Source organism: Mus musculus, chromosome 2 (assembly GCF_000001635.26).
Source record: "Mus musculus strain C57BL/6J chromosome 2, GRCm38.p6 C57BL/6J".
Classification (NCBI taxonomy): Eukaryota; Metazoa; Chordata; class Mammalia; order Rodentia; family Muridae; genus Mus; species Mus musculus.
In genome coordinates this window covers 83759992-83786947 of record NC_000068.7, presented here as the reverse complement: position 1 = coordinate 83786947, position 26956 = coordinate 83759992, and the positions used below count along the sequence as shown (strand labels likewise).

At 40.3% G+C, this 26956-nt stretch overlaps 1 protein-coding gene across 2 annotated transcripts in view; it reads right to left on the bottom strand.

Moving 5' to 3' along the window:
• Positions 1-26956, bottom strand: part of Itgav (integrin alpha V) — an 84615-nt gene that overhangs the window by 19970 nt on the left and 37689 nt on the right. For both annotated transcript variants that reach the window (XM_006498807.4, NM_008402.3), the window contains exons 5-17: positions 25019-25080; positions 23251-23296; positions 21055-21180; positions 20277-20321; positions 18610-18653; positions 18200-18256; positions 16843-16895; positions 15611-15813; positions 10389-10580; positions 7889-7934; positions 4902-5009; positions 3085-3143; positions 1461-1615 (exon numbers count right to left, since the gene is read on the bottom strand). In XM_006498807.4, the coding sequence (XP_006498870.1) occupies positions 1461-1615; positions 3085-3143; positions 4902-5009; positions 7889-7934; positions 10389-10580; positions 15611-15813; positions 16843-16895; positions 18200-18256; positions 18610-18653; positions 20277-20321; positions 21055-21180; positions 23251-23296; positions 25019-25080 (1196 nt within the window). The remainder of the gene's footprint in view (positions 1-1460; positions 1616-3084; positions 3144-4901; positions 5010-7888; positions 7935-10388; positions 10581-15610; positions 15814-16842; positions 16896-18199; positions 18257-18609; positions 18654-20276; positions 20322-21054; positions 21181-23250; positions 23297-25018; positions 25081-26956) is intronic.

Below are 26956 nucleotides of genomic sequence, written 5' to 3'. Positions count from 1 at the left end.
GGTTTTTGTATCTCCTTATGGCAGGTTTGTTACATATGTCTAAGAATTATGTTTTTTTTAAATCCAAGTTTTCCTATATATTGATTAGTTAAGAAACTTTATAATTTAAGTCGAAATTTTATCTATTCTTATATCCCTTTTTATTACAAATTTTATGTAAATGCTTTTTCGTTTTTTTAAATTTGTCAGACAATCCGTGTAAATTAAATAGCATTTAAAGTAGACATACCTTTTCCCTATATATTCTACTCCTATGATAGTCCATTGACAATTTAAGTAATTTTCCCTTATAATTGCTTTTACCTAAAAATCACATTCCCTGTCTTTTTCCAATCAATTTTTCAACTTACTTTTCTATTACTGATTCCTAAAGTGGTTTGGAGCTTAGGTATCCTCCACAAGTCTACATGGTTAAGGCTTGGTGGAACTGGGGCAACAAAAGCTTTAAGAAAGCCTAGGGTCTGGAGAGAGGGCTCAGCGGTTAAGAGCACTGGCTGCTCCTCCAGGGGACCTGAGTTCAATTCCCAGCACCCACATGACAGCTCACAGTCATCTCTAACTCTGTTTCCAGGGGACCTAATATCTTCTGACCACCACAGGGCACCAGGCATGAATATGGTACATAGTCTCACGTGCAGGCAAAACAGCGATACACATAGTTCTAAAAGGAAGCATAATAGACAGCCTTAATATCTGGAATATGCCTTTAAAGAGATGGATGGATAGACAGAGATAGACAGACGACGAAAGAAAGATAGATAGATAGATAGATAGATAGACCAGGCACATACATGATACACATACATACATACATACATACATACAAACATGCATGCAAGTAAAACAAACACATACAACAAATAATTCCTGCTTTGACTGAACATCACGTGATTGCCAAGTTGGACTATGCAAGGGCCCTGTACTCCACCACGCCAGAGTCCAGATGCATCTCTGTGCCAGGAACCCTTCATGCTCCACAAGGATCAAACAAGCCTCAGACTGCAAAAGGCTTCCGTTAAGTCTCAATCTCTGGCTGATGTCTACACTCAAACCCATCCCTGCGTCAGGCTCCGTCTCTCGCCTCAAACTAGACTCACACAGAAGTTTACAACTCAGATTTTAAACTTAGCCACCGGGAATCTGTAGTGGATTGCTTACTTTTTGGAAACTAGAAAGTTTTGCAGACTTGAGAGTCCAGCAATATTTCCAGAAATAAGCTTTTTCAGGACTCATTCAGTAACACTCTAGCCTCTTTAAACATCCATCTGACAGGAATAAACTCTACCTTCGATATTGGCTTTGACACTGACTGGAAAAGCCAGTTTTCTCAGGTGTATTTCTCTGAGTGGGGGCTTTTCATTTTAACTAAACACCAATTCACAGGTAGGAAAAATCACATACATGAAGCGGAGAGGGAGAGTAACTACAAGGAAAAGTTAATGGTGCAGAAAGTGTCTTACCCGAAGATAGGCGACCAGTTCCTCACACTGCATCTGTCCCCCCCTGAAAACAGTCATGGTCTTGGAGTGGACCGGGGACCTGTTATGGAGAAACAGTGCTCGTCGGATGGCTCCCTTCTGCTTGAGTTTATCCAGTAGAAGCTCCACCTGGAAGTCTATACAAACCACAGCATTTATAACCAACACATTCCTGGCCGGCACATGGCTGTCCTAGCAATCTAGACTTTTCCTGCAGGCAGAGATATTCATTTCTGAAAAGCAACTTTCTTCTATATTTATTTAAATGCCTAAGCATTGTGGTGAGACAGCAACACATTAACTCCAGAAACTAATAACTAAATAATTCACTTGTCGTCCCCCCCAAAATGTCATATGCAGTTACAATGACAGTAGTGAAACCAAGTTATTGGGGTGGGGGTGCGGATCTGCTTTTAATTTAAGCTAAGGGGAAAAAGGCTTTTCATTTAAGCTAAGCAAGGATGTCCTGGACTGAAACAGAAGTAAATTAAGGTTTTTCCCACTGGGTGAGGGGAGCAGGCTGCTGGTAGAATGCCTGAGACCCTGGGTTCCATCCCCCTTACAGTATATATAGGCATACAACACACACACACACACACACACACACACACACACGATATGCTAAGTATTGATTAACGTGCATCCAAACCATTACATTGAGTATTACAAACAGTTTATATCACTTGCAACGGTGTTTCCAATGAAGCTGCCCTTTAATGTGACAACTGAATACGTCCCTCCTTCAGCATATGGCCAAAGAGAATCTAATGGGTAACAAATCGTATAAATGAATATGCAGGCAATTGTTACAATTACTGCCTCCTAGTATTTATCTCTTTAAGAAGCTGCTTAAAAGGAATTTGTGCAAAATTTTAAAACCTCAAGTCTCTTTGTCTACTTCTTTAAGTGTTTAATCTCGAATGCGAATGCGGGTGTATCCCCTCTCTGGTCTCCATGGGTACATCCATGCAGCTCCCCAGACAAAGTGAGCTCACTCCACCACAGACTTAAACAGTCCGAGGCATCCCTCTGCTCTCTCATCTCCTGTGGTCTCCACGTAAATCTGATCTTGCAGTGAGGTCCTGCTTGCCATCCTGTGCACATTCCCACTGAGAGCAGCTCCTTTAGCTTCTTCTCCAGCCTGCTCCTACTCACTAGCAGAAGTCACCAGCCATTCAACTGGCAAGCCTTGCTCTCAGACCACATCAATCATTTCAGCAGAGAAGGAATGGTGTCGGTGCCACAGACTAAACGCAGCAACACAAAGGTTACACCCTTTCCAAGGCAAGGAAAGGCCTTCCCCAGCTCTCAGTAGAGCACAGATTCATAAACAATGACACCTCCCCTGGGCCCCATTTACCTCCTATCATTAACCACTCAACATCCTCAATGCTGGCTCCTATTTACCATTCTTATGCTCAGTGTCCAGCAACAACAAAATACTGCCTCTGAGCTGACCTATGAGCTGCCAAAGAAAATACTTGTATATAATTACTTAATCTTAAATGTCTTCAAGCACAAACATTCAGGTTAGAGGGATAACAGCTCCTTGAATAACTGCATCGTGTGCCCTGAAGCTGCTGACCCAGCACAAGAAGATACTCACGGAGCTTCCGAGGAAGGGTTCCCTTGCCATCTGCCTTTAAGCAGAATCTGACATTAAAACTGTAAGAAAAAATGTTTTCAAATGTAAATTCTGTAATCTACTTTAGGTATAGTACTGAAACTGAATACCACACAAATCTCACATTTCTAATGTATATGCCCCTTCCTATCGGGGTGGTGGGAGATGGTTCTAGCAACCAGCCGTTTACTCTCCAACAACAAATCAGCGTATCACGAGAGCTCTGACATAACACGGTGTTGTGTCTGCAGACAGCCGACATCCTCCAACTTTAAGTCACCCACCCACAGAATAGTTGCAACACCCACAGCATAGTTATAACATTTTATACAACACAAATACTATGTGAATATCTGCTGTATTGCATTTTTAAGGAATGACAAGAATAAAGTCTGCCCATCTCCAGAAGAGACACAATTTTTATTCTATATTTCTCTCCATGATTTATTGGATTGACAAATGCAGAAAACAGATAGTAGAGTCTGCATTATAAAAAAAATTTCATCTTTCTTTATGTTTTAATACTCTTCTAGTATTTATCTATGTATTAAGTATGTGTTTGTATGTACATGTATGTACATATGCAGTATACGTACATATGTACTCACTTATGTGCACATACATGGAAGTCAGCTGTCCACTTTGGGTGTCCTCCCCTATCATTCTCTGTCTAATTGAGACATGGCCTCTTACTCACTGAAATAGGATGCAAAATATATTTGTCACTCTGTACCATGATCACTATTAGAAGAGCCCGGGCTCCTCTGTCAAACCGGGTTGTGTCCGCATGCACTGCTCTAGGTATCCCACTAGAAGCTCTCTAATGGTGACTACATTAGCAGTACTTACCCAGCACTCACAGAAAAGGTGAGAGCAGACAAGAACAGTCAAAATGTCAGCTAAACCCTAAACAGCCTGGTTGCCAACCAAGCACATAGCAAGTGTTACATACTGCTTAGCGTAATCCAATGGAGAATGAGGACTGCAAACTTTCAATGTTTGTAGCAATCATTCAAGAGAGCCAGGAAAATGCCCTTCTCAGACTCATTTCATATAAAGTTTTCCAATCTACACATCACACCTGTAAGTTCTATCTGACCTTCTGCAAAGGACCATGAACAGAGTTCCTCAAGATAAGCTGCTCTCCTTATACTTGAGTCAAGACTCCTTATTAGTTGAGTTTTATATTTATTTGGACATACATGAAAATGTTTAAGTTTTTAAAATAACACGAATTAATTTAAATAAAAGATAATTATAGTACAGCTAAATGAAAATATAGCAAAACTCAGGGAAATTTCATATTTAAGATAAAAAAAATTATGATACAGAGAACTAACACACTAGATTTATGAAAAATAGACTCGTGTGTGTATGTGTGCGCGCGCATAACAAGCAAAAGACAAAATAGGGAAAAATAATTTTTGTAATATTATTCGCATGTGTTTATTCTGAGAAAAAACACATCCTGTTATAAACTTAAATTTTCAGAAGGGCCTATTTATAATTAAAATTAAAATGTTTTGAAGTCTGCTTACCTTTTTCTTCTTCTTGAATATACTTTTGACCAAATACAATACATTAAAAATCTTTCTCATACTAAGTTATAAACTATTTCTGGAACCTTCTAGACAGCTTCCTTGAAAGTGTACCTTCTATAACCTTATCTGTAACATGGATATAGATTGCATTCATAGAAACTGCCTGGGTTTCTTCTTTCAGCTATGCCAGCTAAGTTTGTGTTGTTTGTACAATGACTGAACTATTAATCATCACAACTACTAAACAAAGATCCTTACCAGGAAACCTTGAGAGCTGTCCCAGGCAACGGGCAGATCTTATTGTCTTGATTTAAAATGCTAGGGTACACTTCAAGGCCAGCATTTACAGTGACAACGGGTCTGGCTCTAGTTTTAAATGAGAGAGAAAGAGGGGGAGGGAGGGAGGGAGGGAGGGAGGGAGGGAGGGAGGGAAGAGGAGGAGGAGGAAAAGGAGAGAAAGGTTATTTAAAAATAAATTGATTAAATTCTCATTCAATACAGATGCAATTCAATGCCCATTACTATTGGTAATAGCAACGATAATTGTACTAGTCTAGATGTAAACATAAGATGCCTGACTGTCTCATTTTACCCACAACTGACCTAATTCAGTCCTGCACCTTGGCAAATGTTCAATTCCAGGCAAGTGAGACAATCGATCAGCCTACCTGAGTTCAGCACACTAAAGCACAACTGTTACTAGTTATAGGTCATCCAGCTAATTAGAGTGAACACGGGGAGGAATGTGTGTGTCATAAGCCCATCTGTGCTGACAGGCATATGTATAGGAGAACAGATCCTGCAAGGCAGGCAGAATTCCTACAGATCATACTTAAGGCAGACATGACTTCTTAATGACGAGAATATTTACAGTACAGCATACACATGCTTATTTTATACTCTTTAAAGATTTGTTTTTATTATTTAAATTTTGTGCATTTGGAGTGGAGTATGGGTGGGAGTGAGCACAGATGCCTGCAAAAGCCAGCAAAGGATATCAGATCCCCGGGAGATGGAGGTACAGCCTGACATAGATGCTAGGAACTGAACTTGGGTCCTCTGCAAGAACAGTGCATGCTCCGAACTCCATTCTTAGCTGCTAGGCCATCTCTCCAACCCATTTTAGCCCTTTAAATTTCTTACATACTTACCTCATGCAAGTGTTTATTAATTTTATAACAACTTATGAATTATACTAACAGTAATTATAAAACGAAAACAATAAACTAAAATATATCTGAGTATCCCATCCCCACGTCCTGAAAATCCAAACAATAAAATATTATACAGTCTCAAATGTACAACATTTTGAGTACCAAAAAGGTGATCAAAAATGTTGTGGCCTATTTCAAGTGTTGGACTTTGAGAGTAGGAAGGTTTCATGCTTAACTGAGTCTCTGCAAATACTTAAAAACCTATAAACCTCCAAAACCTGAAGCACTTGTGGTCCCAAGCGTTTCAAACAATGACCATTCAACTTAAGACTACATTTTTGCAAAGTTCAGATGCACAAGTCTAAGTTTTATATTCAAGAACAGTGGGGTCAGGTCGACGAGGCCGCTTCGAATGATAAATCTTGGAAGTCTGTAAGGGATTTTGTTGTTAGTTTTTTGTTGTGGTTGGGGTGGGCCGTATTTGTTTGTTGTGGTTCTCAAGACAAGGTCTCTCTGTGTAACATCCCTGGCTATCCTGGACTGGCTACATACACCAAGCTGGCCTTGAACTCCTGGAGATCTTCCTGCCTCTGCCTCCTAAGTGCTGGGATTAAAGGTGTGCACCACTACATCTGGCTGGGTCTGTAAGTTTATGTTCTCCGTGGCTATGATGAAGTTGATGAATCACAGAACCTTACATGGCTCCAGTGGAAACTCTCTTGCCAAGTTCAGCCCATAACAGTACAAGAACCCCAACCTATTCAAAAGATCAGTGGTGTTCTGAGGCAGAGGAAGTGATGACCCATAGAACTGAGAGCACATATACAGCTAAAAAATTTGTGTTCTAGATTAAATAAGAGTTTTGATGTTTATGACATAACACCTTTATGGTCATGTAATACTGAGGCACAAGTACCAACTTAGTTTCACTGCCTCTTCTATAAAAATGTAAACCTTTTACAGAGATAAAGTTTGGAGCTGAGACGAAAGGATGGACCATCCAGAGACTGCCTCACCCAGAGATCCATCCCATAATTAGCCACCAAACCCAGACACTATTGCATATGCCAGCAAGATTTTGCTGACCCTGATATAGCTGTCTCTGTGAGGCTATGCTGGTGCCTGGCAAACACAGCAGTAGATGCTTACAGTCAGCTATTGGATGGATCACAGGGCCCCCAATGGAGGAGCTAGAGAAAGTACCCAAGGAGCTGAAGGGGTCTGCAACCCTATTGGTAGAACAACAATATGAACTAACCAGTACCCCCAGAGCTCATGTCTCTAGCTGCATATGTAGCAGAAGATGACCTAGTCAGACATCATTGGGAAGAGAGGCCCCTTGGTCTTGCAAACTTTATATGCCCCAGTACAGGGGAACGTAAGGGCCAAGAAGTGGGAGTGGGTGGTAGGGGAGCAGGGTGGGGGGAGGGTATAGGGGACTTTTGGGATAGCATTTGAAATGTAAATGAAGAAAATACCTAATAAAAAATTGGAAAAAAATGTAAGCCTTTACCATCTTAAATTCATTCTGGGGAGGCAGGGGGCCCAAGCCCAGTGTGTTTTTGTTTTTCTGTTTTGTTTTTGTTTTTGTTTTTTTTTGGTTTGGTTTGGGTTTTTTTTTCCATTTATTTATTTATTTATTTATTTATTTATATTAGATATTGTTGTTCCTTTAGCTCCTTGGGCACTTTCTCCAGCTTCTCCATTGGGGTCCCTGTGTTCCATCCTATAGATGGCCATGAGCATCCACTTCTGTATTTGCCAGGCACTGGCATAGCCTCACTCAATGCAGCTATATCGAAAGGACCAAGCCCAGTGTTTTGTGTACACAAGGCAGGTACCACCCATACATTTTAGAAGTGACTAAAAACGTAGGACAATGTCTTCACACAAAATGTAAAGGCTAATGAAGGAAAATTCTGAATAGTCTTTAAAAAATATTTTTAAAAAACTATAGCTTTCTATTCTTTGAGAGTTTCTTGAATAGAATAATTTTGTCACTATAAGAAAATCAAACTGAAATTCAAATGAATACTTAAACATTTTTCAAATAATTTAAAATATTCCTGTATTAAAGTATATGCAACATACCTGTATAAGACAGCTCGATCCACACCAAAAGCTCCTACAACTAAGTCTTGAGAGAGAGAAAAACATATTAATAATAAAATAAGTTTTAAAATATACATTACTCTGGCATGTTCACTGCTCCTGGGTTTTATTCTCAAAGCCAAGAAGTTTGAGGATAATATGCACAAGGCAAAACTATTTCCAAACAGTGAATAAACTGTCATCCTCAGTTAGACTCTCCTTCAGCCAGTCAAGAACGTTTAGAGGGCTAGAGAGATGCTTTGGTGCTTACAAGCACTGGACACAGTTGTGCAAGTGGCTCTAATCCTAATGTGCCCCTACTTGGAAATGAGACTCTCTAGAAGCTCCCAAGCCAGTGAAGGTGCAGCAGCACACACATCTTGTCTCAATTAAGGAGACACTCCACACACATCCTCCAACCTCCTCGTGTACCAGAGACACACCTAAGTCAAACACCACCACACCTTGGCACACACCACACACATAAACACACACACACACACACACACACACACACACACACACACACACGAGTGGGTGCCTTTGAAGTAACAGATATAGAATTTTGTCCTGAGGAAATGTGTAGAGGCATACAACAACAACAAATATATATATATATAATAAAGGTAAAATAGGATACAGTGGTTATTTGTTAGAATGGGAAATATGAAATTCATGTTTTAGAATAATAAATGTATCAAAGAAATAAAATACACAATGAAAAGTAACTAAAGCAGGGTGTTACTTTTTTAAATTATATATACATATATATAATTGAAGAGATAGTTCTGCAGTTAAACTGGCTGTTCTTCCTGCAGATCAAAGTTTAATTCCATCATTCACAAAGTGACTCACAACTGTCTGTAACTACAGTTCATGGGGTGTGACACCCTCTTCTGGCCTTTGTAGGCACTGAACACATGATGCACAAACATATATGCAAGTAAGACACCCACTTATATAAAATAATAAAAACCTAGACATTTATACATGCATGATATATTTGTATATTCATATGAATGAATGAATGAATGATCTGGGCATGGTGTTGCACACCTGTAATCACAGCCACTCAAAAGGCAACAGCAGGAAGATTATGGGTTCCAGAACAAGCTGGGGTACATTAAAAAAAAGAAAAAAAGGGGGCTGGCGAGATGGCTCAGTGGTTAAGAGCACCAACTGCTTTTCCGAAGGTCCCGAGTTCAAATCCCAGCAACCACATGGTGGCTCACAACCACTCGTAACGAAATCTGATGCCCTCCTCTGGAGTGTCTGAGGACAGCTACAGCGTACTTACATATCATAAATAAAATAAATCTTAAAAAAAAAGTGCCTCAAACAATCACAAAATACAAGTGCATTGGGGGAATATGCAGATACATTTGGTGATATTAAGCTCTGGAGTGCACACACTGCACTCATGACAAAGCTCTGAAATAATGCCAGCTCACAGACAAACCTCATGTCTCATTTCTAAAGCATGGCACCAAGCTAAGACCCAGAATCTGGAGTGGCTATTTCAACAACAGAGATCATCTGGGTCTTCAAAATTTTACTTCACGTAAGGAAAGGATCAATTTTGATCCTAAACCCACTATGATACTCAAAAGATGTAGAAATCTAAGCTGATGGTCTGTCTCACTCTAACAGACTAACTCCATGGGAAACCTTGGGTAAGTTACCCTTTTACAGTTACTTCAACATCTACAAAATGGCCTCAATATAGTGACCATAGTGACCTCCATTAACTAAATTCCACAACATTGCTGTTGGGAAAATTCAGTGAAATGGTACTTGTTTTGTTTTGTTATAGATCAGAGTGATTAGTCCAGGCTAGGCAGATGGCTCTGTGGGTAAAGTTCCTACCGCACAAAACATGAGGACTTCAGTTTGTATTTCCCCAACACTCAAGCCAGATTCAGTGCTATGAACCTGTAATCCTAGCATGGGACTAGGGCAAGAGACAGCAGGATCTCTAGGCTTGCTCAACCAGCATAGCCAAATTTATGAGCTCCAGTGATGGACCTTGTCTCAAAACATATGCATTCAATGTATGCATGCATACACACACACATACATACACACACACACACACACACACACACACACACACACACACAGAGTGATTGCACCAGTTCATAAAATACTAGCTCCTTAAAAGCAAAAGGCAATAGATGCCATTTAAAAAGTTGGAATGTAGCCGGGCGTGGTGGCACACGCCTTTAATCCCAGCACTTGGGAGGCAGAGGAAGGCGGATTTCTGAGTTCGAGGCCAGCCTGGTCTACAGAGTGAGAAACCCTGTCTCGGGGGGAAAAAAAAAACAAACAAACCTTGGAATGTGCATTTGGCTTTCTATTTCATATTGTATACTCCCATCAAAAAGAGCTGTTTAAAGTCTTCATCAGTGTTTAAACATTAAATGGGATGATGGACAAGAAAAGAATAATTAATACTTTGGGAATGAAAAACCCAGAGTCACACATATTTGCAGAAAAGTACCTGGATATCCATTCCTGTCTACATCTGTAGCTCCCTTCATTGAATAGCCAAAGCTTGGGGGCATGCTCTGAGCAGCCCACTGCCCCTCGAGGATTTGAGATGGCACCGAATTCAAGCCTGTGGACCTTCCATTGAAGATATAAACAAGTCCCTTCTTATCTTCACCACCATAGGGAGCAGCAATTGCAATATCTGTGGACAAGAGGGAACAGGGTGGAGAAGAGGAAGAGAAGAGGAATAGGGAATTAGGAAAGTGGGCAGGATGGCCAGAAGACATTCTTGGTATTAACACTCTTCATACAACCGATCTGTTAGGTCAGCCGTTGAGGTAAAGTTCTGCAGAACAGCAGTCTAGGGTGTAACAGGGGAACAAGCCTATAATCCCAGAACTCAAGAGACTAACCCAGGAGGACTCTGAGTTCAACGTCAGCCTGGCTCCAGAGCAAGACTCTCTGAAGATGACAGAAAACAAAAGGGAAAACTATGCAACAGTGACATTAATCTAGAGGCAGGTGCCCTGGGTCTGACCTTGGACAAGAGACTTCAGATTTATGAATCTAAAATGCTTCATCTTACATTACAGATGTGGATGAGGACACATGAAAACACTCATCAAAAGTCCATTTTGACACTTTTGACCCCTCCTTCTAATTCATTTGTGAGTTTTATCTTACAAAATGAAAATCTAGTTCATAAATTTCAAAGTTCTGCCTTCTTCATTCTGTTCAATTTATACTGAAACAAAATAAACACAAAATTTTTGATTTTTTAAAGCAATCCTATGTGACACTAAATGGTGGCTTGAAGATAAACATACCAATTCCTCCTTCTTCTGGTGCTACCAGTCCAAACATGGACATCTCTTTGACTTATAATGGCCCTGATACCAGCTATACCAAATTGCCTCAGTGTCCTTACTTAACAACCTTATGCCTCCTTGGTAACATCTCCTGACATACTAAACATGCCTGGATTTTGCATTCTTTATGTGAGACCATCAAGGCTGGAAATATCTCAAACACCATGGTAACTCCATTCTAGTGCTCTTTAAAAAAGAATATTTCCTACATATACACTCACCCTATTGCACGCTGAGTTCCTCAAGAATGTGTGTGGGTGATTACCCTCTTTTTTGTTTTGTTTTGTTTTGTTTTGTTTTGTTTTGTTGGAGACAGGGATTCTCTATGTACAAGCTCCCTCTTGTAGACCAGGCTGGCCTCAAAATCAAGAGATCCACCTGCCTCTGCCTTCCAAGTGCTGGGATTAAAGGTGTGTGCCACCACCACCTGACTAAGGATGTGTGTAGGTGATCAACCTCTTTGTTTCTTGCTGTTTTGCTTTGCTTGAGACAGGGTCTCTCTATGTAGCTTTGGCTGGCCTGGAACACACTATGAAGACTAGGCTGGCCTCAAATTCATAGAGATCTGCTTACCTCTCCCTCCAGAACGCTCCACTTAAAGGTGTGCACCATCATTCCAGCTTTGACTAGCCTCTGATTTTCAGCACCTAGAAGACTATCTGGTAGCCACAAGCCCTAAGAATATGTCATTCTTTGAAAATATGTATTTGCATCATGTAAAGTAGTCCTTTTAACCTTTTCTAAGTCTTTAAAAGATAATTCAAATTAACATATGCATTAAGAAAATACTGACTGGGATTGGAGAGGTGGTTCAGCAGTTAAGAGCACTGACTGCTCTTCTAGAGGTCCTGAGTTCAGTTCCCAGCAACCACATGGTGGCTCACAACCATCTGTATTGGGATCCAACACCCTCTTCTGGTGTATCTGAAGACAACTACAGTATATTCTGGTGTGTCTGGTGTATACATATACATAAAATTAATTAAATTCATTAATTAAAAAAGAAAATATTGATTAGTTTCCCAGAAAAAGATGGCTCTAGTCTATGGGGTTATTTAGTATGAGCTGTCTCTTTCTAACCCCGTCAATATTGCATGCACAGTTATTGTCTCCCTCTCTGCTGCTGTCTGGAGCCACTTGCACTGTCATGATCTCACTTCCTCCCTGGATTGCACTACTGTTCTCTTTAGGTTTTTTTTATTAATTTTTTATTAGATATTTTTTTCATTTACATTTCAAATGCTATCCCCAAAGCCCCCTATACCCTCCCCCTGCCCTGCTCCCCAACCCACCTACTCCTGCTTCCTGGCTCTGGCATTCCCCTGTACTGGGGCATATGATCTTCATAATACCAAGAGCCTTTCCTCTCATTGATAGCTGACTACGCCATCCTCTGCTACATATGCAGCTAGAGACACAAGCTCTGGGGGAGTTGGGGAGGGGGTAACTGGTTAGTTCATATCGCTGTTCCTCCTATAGGGTTGCAGACCCCTTTAGCTCCTTGGGTACTTTCTCTAGCTACTTCATTGGGGGCCCTGTGTTCCATCCAATAGATGGCTGTGAGCATCCACATCTGTATTTGCCAGGCATTGGCATAGCCTCACAAGAGACAGCTATATCAGGGTCCTGTCAGCAAAATCTTGCTGGCATATGCAATAGTGTCTGGGTTTGGTGGTTGTATGTGAGATGGATCCCTGGGTGGGGCAGTCTCTGGATGGTCTTTCCTTCTGTCTTAGCTCCGAATTTTGTCTCTGTAAATCCTTCCATGGGTATTTTGTTCCCCATTCTAAGAAGGAACGAATTATCCACACTTTGGTCTTCCTTCTTCTAGAGTTTCATGTGTTCTGTGAATTGTATCTTGGATATTCTAAGTTTTTGGGCTAATATCCCCTCATCAGTAAGTGCATACCATGTATGTTCTTTTGTGATTGCGTTACCTCACTCAGGATGATATCCTCCAGATACATCCATTTGCCTAGGAATTTCATAAATTCATTCTTTTTAATAGCTGAGTAGTACTCCATTGTGTAAATGTACCACATTTTCTGTATCCATTCCTCTGTTGAGGAACATCTGGGTTCTTTCCAGCTTCTGGCTACTATAAATAAGGCTGCTATGACCATAGTGGAGCATTCTCTTTAGGTTTTAACCCTTCCCTCTGTTTTGTTTTGTTAGGCAATAATGACAAAAACTGCACAGAATTACCCGAGTCTACATAACAATACAAAGCCTAACTTAATGTTTCCTTTTCCACATCCATTTTGCTGTGATTTGACTGTGAAATGTCCTGTCCCTCAGCCCATAGACTCCTGTGTTTGAGTACTTGGTCGCCAGCTAGTGGCGCTGACCTGGAGAGCTGTGGGACATCACAGAGGTGGACCCTGACTGGGAAAGTGGATGAGTGTTTCAGGGAGAGGGAGCAGGCCATGAGGCCTTATCATCTGGCCTCACTTCCCATCTGTGCTCTGCATTCTGCAGATAGACAGATAGACCAGGTACTTTATGCTTCTGCTGCCACTGCTCTCAGACTGTAAGCTAAAGAAAACCCTTCTCCCTGTGGTGGTTTAAATATACTTGGCCCAGGGAATGGCACTATAAGGAGGTGTGGCCTTGATGGAGTAGGTGTGTCCCTGTGGGTATGGGCTAAAAGACCATGTGGGAGACAGTCTTCTAGCAAGCTTCAGATGAAGATGGAGAACTCTCAGGTCCTCCTGCACCATGTCTACCTGGATGCTGCCATGTTCCCACCTTGAAGATGAAGATGATAATGATAATGGCCTGAACCGCTAAACCAGTAAGTGAGGCTCAGTTAAATGCTGTCCTTATAAGAGTTGCCATGGTCATGGTATCTGTTCACAGCAGTAAAACCCTAACTAAGACACTCCCTTAAGTTGCTTCATATCTGGTAACAGCAACACGTAACTAATTCGCCTTTTGCTGGTACCTAGTGAGGTGGAGGACTGAAACAGGCATTCACTGTTACCAGATCTGAACAAAATGAGATTGGAACTAACAGCACAAAAATGCATGTTTACATAAACATGGCTCAGGTAATCTTCCACTAAAGAATTACCATTCACGGTTCCCTACAGACCATCAACACCTCCTAAGGTATTTATCTCCTAACAGTAAAACTTCTTTGTAAAAATCTTTTCAAAGATTTTTTGCTGTTGTTTACACATGCTGTCAAATAACATAACAAAAATATGAAAAGCAAGATGACAATATCCAGGAAATGTGACTTTAAAGTGACTGGAATACCTTTGGAACAAAGCAACAGCTTTCTGTCTTAGTTGTTCCAGAAAGCCTGGGAGACAGAGCCCAGCTGAAATGAAAGGGACCTGATAATTTTACACAAGGTAGAAAATCAAATACAGTTTTCTTTCTTACCTCCAGGTTTTACTGTCAGTGAGCAGTGACCTACAGTGGTCTTTCCATAACTTGTTATAAGCTTTATTCTAAGGTTGAATGCTATGTTCTTTGATGACAAAAAAAAAATTTTAAGACTATTTTAGGAAGCAAAATATACCCTGGTCTAGTTATTCCCTAAGTCTGAAATCTTCTAAGGTTATTCAAACTGGCCTGTGACACACAGCTGTCCACAGGGCAGGAATGGAGGTGTTTCCTTCCACTATGCAGTCAGAGTCATCTGTACCACTGAATTTATCGAGTCTTCTTCCTAATAACTTTCTAATATGTTGCTTAAACCCAAATATATTGCTGATTATGCAAAGAAACCAACAATTCTTCTCTCCTCACTATCCTTTTACAAAAATCCTTGTAACCTAAATTTTATGTATCTAATTTTTAATCTGTATTTCAGGCTTCGGAAAAGAGCTGTGTAGTAAAAGCCAACTTTTATTTTAAAAGGTATCTGAAACTATTGAAATATAAGGCCACCATAACACAATGAGCATAAGCCATTTACAAGTCCCCATGAAAAGATATATAACCTCTCTCTGAGGTTTCACTATAAAGCTGCGACTATTTAAAAAAAAAAAAAAAAAACCTCTAGTGGAAACTCGTGCCTGAGTTAGGCTTTAAGTCATTACTGCTTTGACAAAGGCTGGGAGGTAGTTTTTCACTTGGAAGCAAATGGACACTAGAGGGCACTGACAGGCAGCAGGATGCAGAGGGCTCCCTGAGATTGGAGGCTCCTTTCAGAATTCAATCATCTCTAGCTCATGAAAGCCAAGTTTTGACATTTTTTGCTCATTTTCAAGGAAAAAGAAATAGCAATCTGGTTTTAAATTTGGTGTCTGTGATGTGCTCTCCATCTTTCCGGGAGGTTTGCACATAGGAGCTCCTGTACATGGTGTTTTAGGACTTCCTCTGGTGACACAGAAAGGCGCTTGGATCTTACCATTGAAGCCATCCTGGTCCAGGTCTCCCAATGGAGCTATGGCACTTCCAAACCTGGCAAAAACCTCAAAGCCGTTCAGCTTTGTAGTCTGGAAGTCTCCCACTGCTCTCTGCAGAGACACTGAGACCTGGCCAACCTCCTGGAGTTTCCCATCGGAACCTCGGTCCATGAACAGGGGGGCTCCAATAAACACATCTGCGTAACTGAAAGAAGAGAACATCCTCACACACAAAATCAAACTCTATCTGACAGTTGTTATTCCTCTTAATTTTCTATTTTATTCTATGGGTGGGTTTTTTTATTTGGTTGGTTGGTTGGTTGGTTGGTTGGTTGGGTTGGTTAGGTTGGTTGGTTGGTTACTTGGTTGGTTTGGCTTTTTGAGACAAGGTCTCTCTGTGTAGCCCTTGCTGTCCTAGAACTTGCTCTGTAGACCAGGCAGAACTCAAACTAACAGAGATCCACCTGATTCTTCTAGGAGTAAGGGGGTACCAGGTCTTCATGTGTGTCTGTGTACCACATGTGTACCTGGCACCCTCAGATGCCAGAAAAGGGCTTTGGATCCCTTAGAACTGGATTTAGGTGGTTATGAGCCACCAAGTGGGTGCTGAGGCTCAAACCCAAGCCCTCTGCAAGACAAGCCAGTGCTCTTACCCACTGAGCAGTCTTTCCAGCTCCTCATCAGCACATTCTTATTAAAACTCCTCTTTTTCACTCAGTCTCCACTTCCCACCCGTTTGCAGGCTTCTTATAACTACATGGCTCAATGGTAGGTTATTCATAAAATTACATTGTCCTGGTTTAAGATAATGGTTCTCAACCGATTGGCCTTGACCCAGTGGTTGGTTGGGTCAGAGGCAAATATTAGAGGCAGAATATTAGATATTCTTAATATCAGATACTTCCATTCATATTTGTAACATCAGATTCATAACAGTAGCAAACTTACAGTTATGAAGTAACAATGAAATAATTTTATAGTTGGGGGTCACCACAACATGAAGAAGGGTCACACCATCAGGAAGGTTGAGAACCACTGTGTTAGAGTTAAAATTTAGGACCAACTCAAGGATTTCCTCATATTTATTATTAGGGAGCATCAACTTGTTTTCTTAAAATGACAGAAGAGTAACAGGAAGAAGACAAAGAAACAGAAGAAACACTGTTTAGTTTTAGTCAAGCACTTATAAACACAGAGGAAAAATGGTTTCTGGAAACAATTTTTTAAAACTTACTCATCCCCATTAATGTCAGTAGCAGCTACAGAAAATCCAAAATACGCAGCCATCTGAAGAAGAAGATAGAACAAAACATTTACATTTCATTCAGCCAGATGAACATTTACACTAATATTTATATCTTAGAGAAAGGCTGATTTCTTTCTCTGTGCATTTAGGGTCTTTTTGTCTGCTTCCTAAGACAATGGCCATCCGTTAATGAGGCTTTTTTAATTTTTCTAGATTTATAAGCAGAACACATTTCATGTCCATCATCGCAGGGCCTAAGCCATGAGGCTTTTCATCCCTCCTCTCTCTGAGCCTAACACAGCAGGAAAGAGGCTCCAGCCTCCATACAACACTGGGAGGACCTTTCTCTGCCCACTGTGTAACTTCTCCTTTGACGTTACCAATTTGTAACTTAGTTCCCTGAGACACACAAACGAGAATGTTATAAAACATCTCTACTCACTCCAAAAGGATTGTACTAAAATGAAGAACTTATATTTTGCAATGCAGCTATGCATATGTCATCAGTAATATACACACCTGTAGTGTGCTTTTGGCACCTGATAAAACTAAAACACGTAAGCCATCCTTTTCTTGTCTTTTCTTTTCTTTTGATTATGGGGTTTTCAAGACAGGGTTTCTCTGGGTAGCCCTGGCTGTCCTAGAACTCACTCTGCAGATCAGGCTGGCCTCAAACTCACAGAACCACCTGGCTCTGCCTCCCTAGTGCTAGAATTAAAGGCTTCATGGGTAATTCTCCCCGGCCCCAATTGGATAATTCTTTAAGGAAACATTGATGATATCAAGGAAATTTTATGCTTTTGTATAAGTTTTATTTTTTAAAAAGCAGCAAACAAAAACAAGCTATATTATACGGAGACAAAAGGATTTGCTAAACCATGATATTCTGTTTAAAAACAAAGGTTGAGCTACAATAAATGCAGCACCTGCCTTCAAAAAAAAATAAAAATAAAAACAAAGGTAAAATATCTGAAACCAGGTGAGCAGTGAAAGCAGAGGGCAGGTAGATCTGAGTTTGAGGTCAGCCTAGTCTACATAGTGAGTGCCAGGACTATCCAGAGAAACCTTGTCTCAGAAAAACAAAAAACAAACAAAAACCCCAAAGCCTGTCATAATTCTATTTATAGCTTTGTATGTATGGACCTATTAAACTATTTCCACAAAACACTGACTGACACAAGATAACACACTGGAAATGGAATCTGTCATGCAGACTTGAACAGCAGCAGCAAGAGGGGCCTTCTGCAGTGTGTGTCAGGCTACTCTGCAGATGACTTCTGTATTTTCACTTTCTACACTCTCCTCAGTGAATTTTCATAACGGGGTGTGAATTTTAATACCATACCTGTTCACCAGTAAAATTGTGTAAAGAGGACATATTTTTCCCATCATAAATATAAACCTGTGCAAAAAAAAGAGAAATATTTAAAATTAATGATATCTACAGATGGGGGTGGCATATGAATATGTTTGTGGAGATATGGGCATGGGGGGAGGGGAAGGGTGCTTGTACATGTGTCAAAGTTGAGTGTCTTCATCCCTTTTTGAGGCAGTCGTTCATTTGTATGGTGACTGGCTGGTGAGCAGCAGGGGTCCACCTGTCTCTACACAGCACCAGGGTTACAGCGTGATGGGCCTCCTTTCAGATGCCCACCCGGAATCCAAATAGCAGACCTCATGCTTTTGAGATATCTTCTGACCATCTCCCCAGCCCATTCTCCCCCATAGGTTTAAAAACACCCTTTTTCATCTTACCATTCCCAAAGTCCTTGCTGCTCTTGGAACTCCTGAGACAAAATCTGGGGGGGGGGGGGAATAAAACCTTAATTACTGACTCATACCATTTACAGTTACCAAACTCAGACACTATTGTGGATGCCAAGAAGTGCATGCTGAAAGGAGCCTGATATGGCTATCTCCTGAGAGGCCCTGCCAGAGCCTTACAAATACAGAGGTAGATGTTAGCAGCCAACCACTTGACTGAGTGTCCTTAATAGAGGAGTTAGAGAGTGGACTGAAGGAGCTGAAGGGGTTTGTAACCCCATAGGAAGAACAACAATATCAACCAACCAGACCCCCCAGGACTCCCAGAGACTAAGCCATCAACAAAGGAGTACACATAGTTCCAGCTGCATATGTAGCAGAGGATGGCCTTGTCAGGCATCAATGGAAGGAGAGGACCTTGGTCCAATGAATGCCCAATAGATGCCCCAGTGTAGGGGAATCAAGAGTGGGGAGATGGGAGTGGGTGGGTGTGTGGAGGAACACCCTCATAGAAGCAGGGGGGGAGGATGTGATAGGGGGTTTCCAGTAGAGAGGGAAACTGGAAAGGGGATAACATTTGAAATGTAAATAAAGAAAATATCCAGTTTTTTTTTTTAAAAAAAAAAAGAAAGAAAGAAAAACTTAATTACTCTTTTTTTTGTTTTTGTTTTTGTTTTTTGTTTTTCGAGATAGGGTTTCTCTGTGTAGCCCTGGCTGTCCTGGAACTCACTCTGTAGACCAGGCTGGCCTCGAACTCAGAAATTCGCCTGCCTCTGCCTCCTGAGTGCTGGGATTAAAGGCGTGCGCCACCACGCCCAGCTTAATTACTCATTTTTTAAGACAAACACTGGAATTTACAGATGGAGGTACTCTACCAGAGAGCTTTAAATTTTATAAATTCAGTAGAAAACAAACTAGAGACCTTTTGGATCGATGTTGGATACAAAGTAACCTACCTTGCATTTTAAATTATAAAAACAGTATTAAGAACTCAAATATGCCAGGAGTGGTGGCACACACCTTTAATACCAACACTCAGTAGGCAGGGGCAGGAGGATCTCTGTGGAGGTAGGCAGATTAACTTTGATGCCAGCCTGGTTTACAGAGTGAGTTCAAGGACAGCCAGGAACTCAAAAACATGCATGTAAGCCCTCAAATGACTCACCATCTTATTAAACAGGAACAGAAAGATCAAGGGGGGTGGGGAGGTTATATTACAGTAGGGAAAAACAATACCTAGCTGAAATGAGACTGTGGCTGGGGTCAGAAGCAGGACCTATGTGATTTCCAGGTGGCTACACTGGAAGCAGGGCAAGGAGGAAGGAGGTACAGCCTGCTCCCGACTATGACCACAAGCCACAGATAACCCAAAAGAGGAAAAGCCTCTCCACCCAGACAGAATTTACCAGGGCCTCAAAAGGGACAAGCAAAGAGCTCCAGGCCCCCAGCAGTTCTGCCAGGCAGAACTTGTCCCCCTCCCAGCCCCCAGCAGTCCTGCCAGGCAGAACTTGTCCCCTGCCCACCCCCAACCCCACCCCTCCGACACTTTCTTCCTTCTGTATGTTCCACAGCCAGGGTTGCAAACTGCTAAGCTTTCCAGCCTTTGTGTTTCCAGCGCTTATTTGGAGAACACGATGGGTAACCCAAGTTCTTCCTACCTTCAATGCCGTCACCATTGAAGTCTCCCACGGCCACAGAGTAACCTAGACAGGAACGAAAGGTGAGACACGGTGATTCTCTTCAGACTCTTTGAAGCTTCTTTCTCCTCCAGGGGTAAAGAATTTACACGCATGTGACAAGAAAAGTTTAAAGCGAGTCGGCCAAGTACTCAAAAAGGGCATCCGGTCCGTATCAGAAAACTAAGACAAGGAGTGTTAAAGACAGGGAAGTCTGCAGGCACAAGGAATAACAGATTCTCAGGCACCAAGTCCTCCCTCCGTGGTGTGACTTGCTTCCATAAATAACAAAGAAATTTAGAGAGTGAGAACAAACACTGATGTAGTCTCAGACCAAAACCTGTGTCCAAAGGGCAGTAGTGAAAACGCCTCAGCCGTGACTTGGTACAGTGGGCAAGCAGCTTGCCCTCTGACCCTCAGCATCATTCCTCATCATACAGACATGAAAACGGTGTGTGCTGCAGACTTTCGAGGATTACATAAGCAATACAAAGGAAGCACAGACAACGCCCAGAGCACAGGAGTGACATTTCAAGGTTATTATTACTAGCCATGTACAAATCAGCACTTTCTTCAGTTTTAATTGCTGAATTAGAGCATAACCTATGTGTTCAACACCTATTCAAAGCTATCTGCCTCTTTGACGCTTTTTAAACAATCTATTTCACAGTGATTGTTTTTTTACTTAAAGTAGTATATGCAAAATTACAGAGCAACCATACCAAATCTCCATGCAACTGTATATTTTGTGTTTACTTACCCAAATAACTGTCATCAAAAATTGCTTGTGCAGTCCGTGTTGCTAATTGGTTATTATATTTGATGCTGTAGACATTTGGGTCATATTTAGATATGATTTCTGCCACTTGGTCCGAAATGAGCTGACCTGTGGTGGAGGGAAGACAAGAATGAGTGAAATAGCCCTCTCAAGGGAACTTCAGAGTGGTGCCTTCATGAACAAAGTGCTGGCTAGATATTATTATTTCTGGTGTTTCATTTCATTTTGCTGTTCGTGGCATGGGGGTCTCACTATGTACTCCAGGCTGGTCTCGAACTCAATTCTTCTGCCTCAGCTCTGAGGGCTGGGGTTCCTACAGATCCTGGCTAGACATTACTATTTCTAATTACTAGTCAGTCTCAAGTAACTCTTAACAACCAAAAAAAAAAAAAAACCCTTGTGTAAAATAATCCTCTGTGAATTGAGCCTTTTAATTGTATATTGCAGGCCTGTTATATAAACATGATATCAATACGTCAATACATCTTAGAAGAGGTGTCTTAAGTTAGTGGGATACTGAGAATCACAAAATCTAGCTTCGTTCATAGTTGTTTGGAAGAAATACCCAAATTCTACTCGCTTGGCTACACTAACAGGTTAAGGCATGCTTAGTAAGAAGAAAAACAAACCCAAGCTTGGTATTACGTTTTCTCTCCCCTGACCTGGGAGCTAGGGGTTGAAGCCCCACAGGCCTATAAGTACTCCATCAGGAAGTGGCACACTCCAGGCTATAAATGGAAGCTGTCAGAGCAGCTCTGCCTAACAAGAAAGCAGCAGCCCTTATTTCTTCATTTGCACCTTCTTAAAATGCTGCTTTTGTTTCACAGAAATAAAATGTAATTAAAACTTTCATGAGCACCACTTTCCAATAGCTGCATAACTCACAGAACACACACTTTTCTGTCTTAGCTAGTGTGTTTCTCAGAGTGGCCCAGGCTGTTGCTGTTGATGCCTGGTTTTTCTAGATGTTTTCTCAACTTTTCATTTATTCTTTATTTTGTTGTTATTGTTGTTTGGTTTTTTTAAGACAGGGTTTCTCTGTATAGTCCTGGCTGTCCTGGAACTCACTCTGTAGACCAGGCTAGCCTCAAACTCAGAGATCCGCCTGCCTCTGTTTCCCAAGTGCTGGGATTAAAGGTGTGCACCAACACTGATCGCTTTTCCCTTCTCTCTCTATCTCTGTCTAGACATGGAATGAAAGCACAGAGTTTCCCAGAAAGAGCCTTATACGGAAAATCAGAGTGAAAGAAAAAGCAAAAGTCAAAGTGAAAAAGACTTTCAAATAGATACCATCACGTCCTTTCTAGTGCTTGCAAACAAAGCCCCTTACACTGGACTGTTAGGAAAGGAGAGCTATGACCCGGTGAACAGCTCTCTATAACAGAAACTAAACAAGGAGCGTATTAGCTACACAAATATGTATCTCTAACAAATCAAACAAATGAAGATACTCTTTGGATTTTAGTCTTGTATATACTGTGTACAATGTCTTATAACATTGTTTCTACTTCGTGATTTCTCTTTTTTTCCCTCCCTCCCTCAAAATGTCAGCAATGAGATGGCTATTGTAGTAAGACTTTTCTAGAATGGATACAGTGTTTTATCTTTATATCACCACCAATTTAATTACTTTTTAAAAGTTAAGTTGAGGTTTTATGTGTTTGTTTTGAACTCTCAGAGATCTGCCAGCCTCTGCCTCATGAATGCTGGGATTAATGATGCGGATCACTATGTCCAGCTAAGATCTAACCTTTAAAGCCCTCAAGGGCAGTGATTAGAAAGGCTAAAGCAATCATTTGGGTATTCTAATAAGCAATTGAAAACACCTAGCTTTCAGCAGGCTATACTTACTAATGTATATGCCATGGTGTCTGGATTATAAAAATAAAATACAAACCACTTACCAAAAGAACAAAAAACAAAAACAAAACAAACAAACTTTTAAAAATTACTCTATATGTTTACTTTAAATTCACCTTTAAAATTGTTGTTTTCTATCTAAAATATATGTTCATTTAATATTCACCATAGAATACACATCAAATTATTTCCTAAAAATACTGAATACCAGATAATTTATATACTTAAATTACATTTTCTATTTCTTTTTTAGTATAATTTGAAATATACCATGGGCATGTGAGTAGACTAGTATTCATTTGAAAACTCTGAACTTACCTTGCCAATAAAAGCTACCAGGACCACCGAGAAGTACTCTGTCAGCCTAGATCAAATCACAGAACAGAAGTGCGATGCTTAAAAACCATGAGCATGGACCCCGCCCTCAGTGCACTAAGCATTACAGGTACTTATGCACAGACTAAAAACATCATAATTAAGTCACAAGCTGTTGCCTCAGCATCTCAGCTTCAGCAGTATGAAGTAACTTCCAAGAGGAATTAAGAAGGAATGTAATAACTTCATCTAACACAGAAACATTTTTTTCTGAAGATCTGGGCTATTCTGTACATTCAGAATGAAGTACTGGTGGGAATATTATTTGATTGCAATATGAAAAAGTTTGCTAACTTCCTATAGTAGATCTACAATTACTTAAGATAAATTTTCTAATGATCTCTAAGAAATGTTCTGCTAAAGAAAAACTATTTTAGTATCTCACAAACCTAAAGATACGTGGCTTCAGAGGGAAAATTTTAGTAAAGACACCAGCATTTTTTTAAAATCTGTAACAAACTGTAAGGGTCTAATTCAAGGTATCTTGTGTTTGTACATGATGGTGTCTTGGAATTTTTTTCTTGCTAGAGGCAGGTCATTTCCCTCCCCAAATGCACCTATAACTTTACACTCCACATTTATTGCTGTTATTGTTACTTTGGGTGTCCTTGCTTTGAAACAGGGTCTCACTGTATAGCCAAGGTAAGTAGGAACTTGCAATCATCTGCCTTAGCTTCCTCAGAGCTGGGATTATGATGTGTGCCACCCCCCAGGGCCAGGAAGCTCTACTTTAAGTCAATATATTAGATATTATCATCTTGATATCCAACACGTTTAGACAGCTGAGGAAAAAAAAGATGCTAAAGTAAACAAAAAAAATCATAAAGAAGAATACTTTAAAAAGTTTGTCTTTAAAAATGCTGATGAACTTTTTATTTAGCTAGATTAAAAACTATTGAGTTTAAGGAGCATGTCAGTTTAATTAAAATTAGAATCCTGCTCATGAGATTTTCCACCATGATTAGACTGCCTCAGCTTCACTTGGCACCTACAGACAAAAAAACAGATGGCAAACAGATTCGTTTCTCAGCTTTCATGCAATTAAACTAATTTTGTAAAAAAAAAAAAAAAAAAAAAAAAAAAATCCTATTAATAGCTTTTGTAAAAAAACAATTTCAGTTGAAAACAAAACTGTAATAGTCTATAATTTTCCGTAAGTGGAAATTTCGTGTGTGTGTGTGTGTGTGTGTGTGTGTGTGAGAGAGAGAGAGAGAGAGAGAATGTTTGTGTTTGAGGATGTGTGGATGTGGAAGTTGTGAGTATATATCTGCGTGTCTCTGTGTCTGTGTGGGGTCTGTTGGGCATGACGTAAGTAGGGGAGGTGTACATGTGGAGATTAGAGGACACATCTGTAGAGTCAGTTCATGTGGGTCCCAGGGACTGAACTCAAGTCATCACACTTGGGTGACAAGCGCCCCCACTGGCTGAGCCTCTCATCTCCCCTGGGAACTCCAATGCCGTCATAGTTACCTTCCCCAGTCTCACTGTGCTATCTCACCATTTTAAATAAGCAATATTTATGAAGAAGAGGATAATATTATAAATCAAAGAATATCAAAATGAAAGAAACGAATATCAAAATGAACGGACCACTTCATACTTTTTCATTAAAACACAATAATTCTTGAAAAGCTGAAGTAAGGAGCACGCATTTTTAAAGCCAGTTGAGTCAGTAAAGAAAGATCTGAATCTATCTTACATGGGAACTTACTTTAGTAAAATCAATGCTGAATCCTCCTTGACAAAATCCCTGGCCATCAGCATCAATATTTTCTAAAATTAAAAAAAAAAATGGGAAATATACACAAACCCCAAAACAAGCAAATAACACAAACAAAGCATGAAATAAACCTGCTGTTGTTGAACCACGGTTTCTCTGCAGCACTCACTCAGGCATCTGGCTACTGTTACACTAGCTCACATGTTCATCTGTTCATCAGGACCATCTGCTGCTCCCAGATACAAAACAGAGACACCGCTGTGAAGAGCATGTGGGCCAGTCACCAAGGACCAGAAAGATCAGCTAAGATCCTAAGAATTCCACTGTATTGTCCATACAATCTATGGACTCAAATTCAGGATCCTCCTGTCTCTATTTTTCAAGTGCTAGGATTAAGGCACATGTTGCCACAGCTGGATTAAACTACTTTTTCCAATCACAACTCACAGAAATATTATACCTTGTATTACAATGCATCAAACATTGAGAATATGCAAAATAAATACATAACTTAAAATCTCACAAAATATTATGAGATGCAATGTGCTCTATAATGTACATTCTCTATACAATTATATCTTGTTTTTCAAAAAGATACCAATAATGACCCATTTTACCTTAACAACCACTGAGCCTTCATCTGCAAATTTAAGTCTTCTATTTGAAATACTTTCTCCCCATTACCTTACAGTTGCTATGTCTTTGCAAAGTTCTTAGGAAAAACAACAAAGACATCCATACAGTCTTAATAATATATTTCCTATGTATACATTTCACGGATGATGATAAAACACAAAAACTAGTTGGAGGGGTCTGAAGGGATGGCACACATCTTTAATCCCAGCACTTGGGAGGCAGAGGCAGGAGGATTTCCATGAAACAAGGCCAGCCTGGTTACATAGTGAGTTCCAAGACAACCAGACTTATGTCAAGAGACCCTATCACAAAAACAAAAACAAACTACAAATAACACCATGCAGAATTTCAGAAAATTGCAAAGTCCAAACTTAATGTTATCTGCAGAGTAAACTATGCCACTATTCTGTAGCTACAGTCATAGGAGCTGATTAAGTTCGTTTAAATATGGCTCTCAAGTGTCCTCCAACTATAGCAGTCAATAATTTGCTTTCCTGTAATTACTCTGTTTTGTTTGTTTGTTCTTTGTAAGTCTCAGGAAAAGTGACTGATTCTGATCTAAGTAACTGGCCAATTAATTTAAGCTAACTTTAATCATGAGCAATACTACACCCAGAATAGAGAGGCAGCTCAGGTTTGGTTTTTTTTTTTTTTTTTTTTTTTAATTCTTCCTTTATTAGATGCCATCTTTTAGTTACCAAAAAAATTTGTTTTCCTTGCATTTCAGATACATCATAAGTTACTCCCAGTCAGGCCACTCAAGTATAGAAACCAAAAATAGTTCATTTTAATCATAATGTCAAACTTCTAAGAATTGGGGGGGGGGGGGCAAACAATCCCTTCCAATCTTGGAACCCAATTTTAAAATCTGGGAACTGCCCCAAGATTACACAATAAAATAATTTTTTTTGTTGTTTTAAGAAAATGGCCACAAAAGTGTAACACTACTGTAATGTAAATTTTTCTAACCAAGAGGGAATAGGAAAAATGTGGACTGGGGTTTCCAGTGTCTAGTGAGTCACACCAAGGAATTGTACTTCAACCTTAACTCCACCATGCATTTCCTCCATTCAAGCTGCATCTGGGCAATGGCCTTAAGCCGTTTATGAAGACATGCTTTTTTTATTTGTACTATGCAACTTTCTGCTTTATTTGGTTTCCTGAGATATCCAGTTGGAAATACAACTTCTTTAAAATATCCTTGACAGGCACGTACTAAAGCGGGTGCTTCTGACAATTTAAAAACTCTCTGAATACAACAGCTTAGTTCAGTGAAGGGCTCAGTGTTTATCT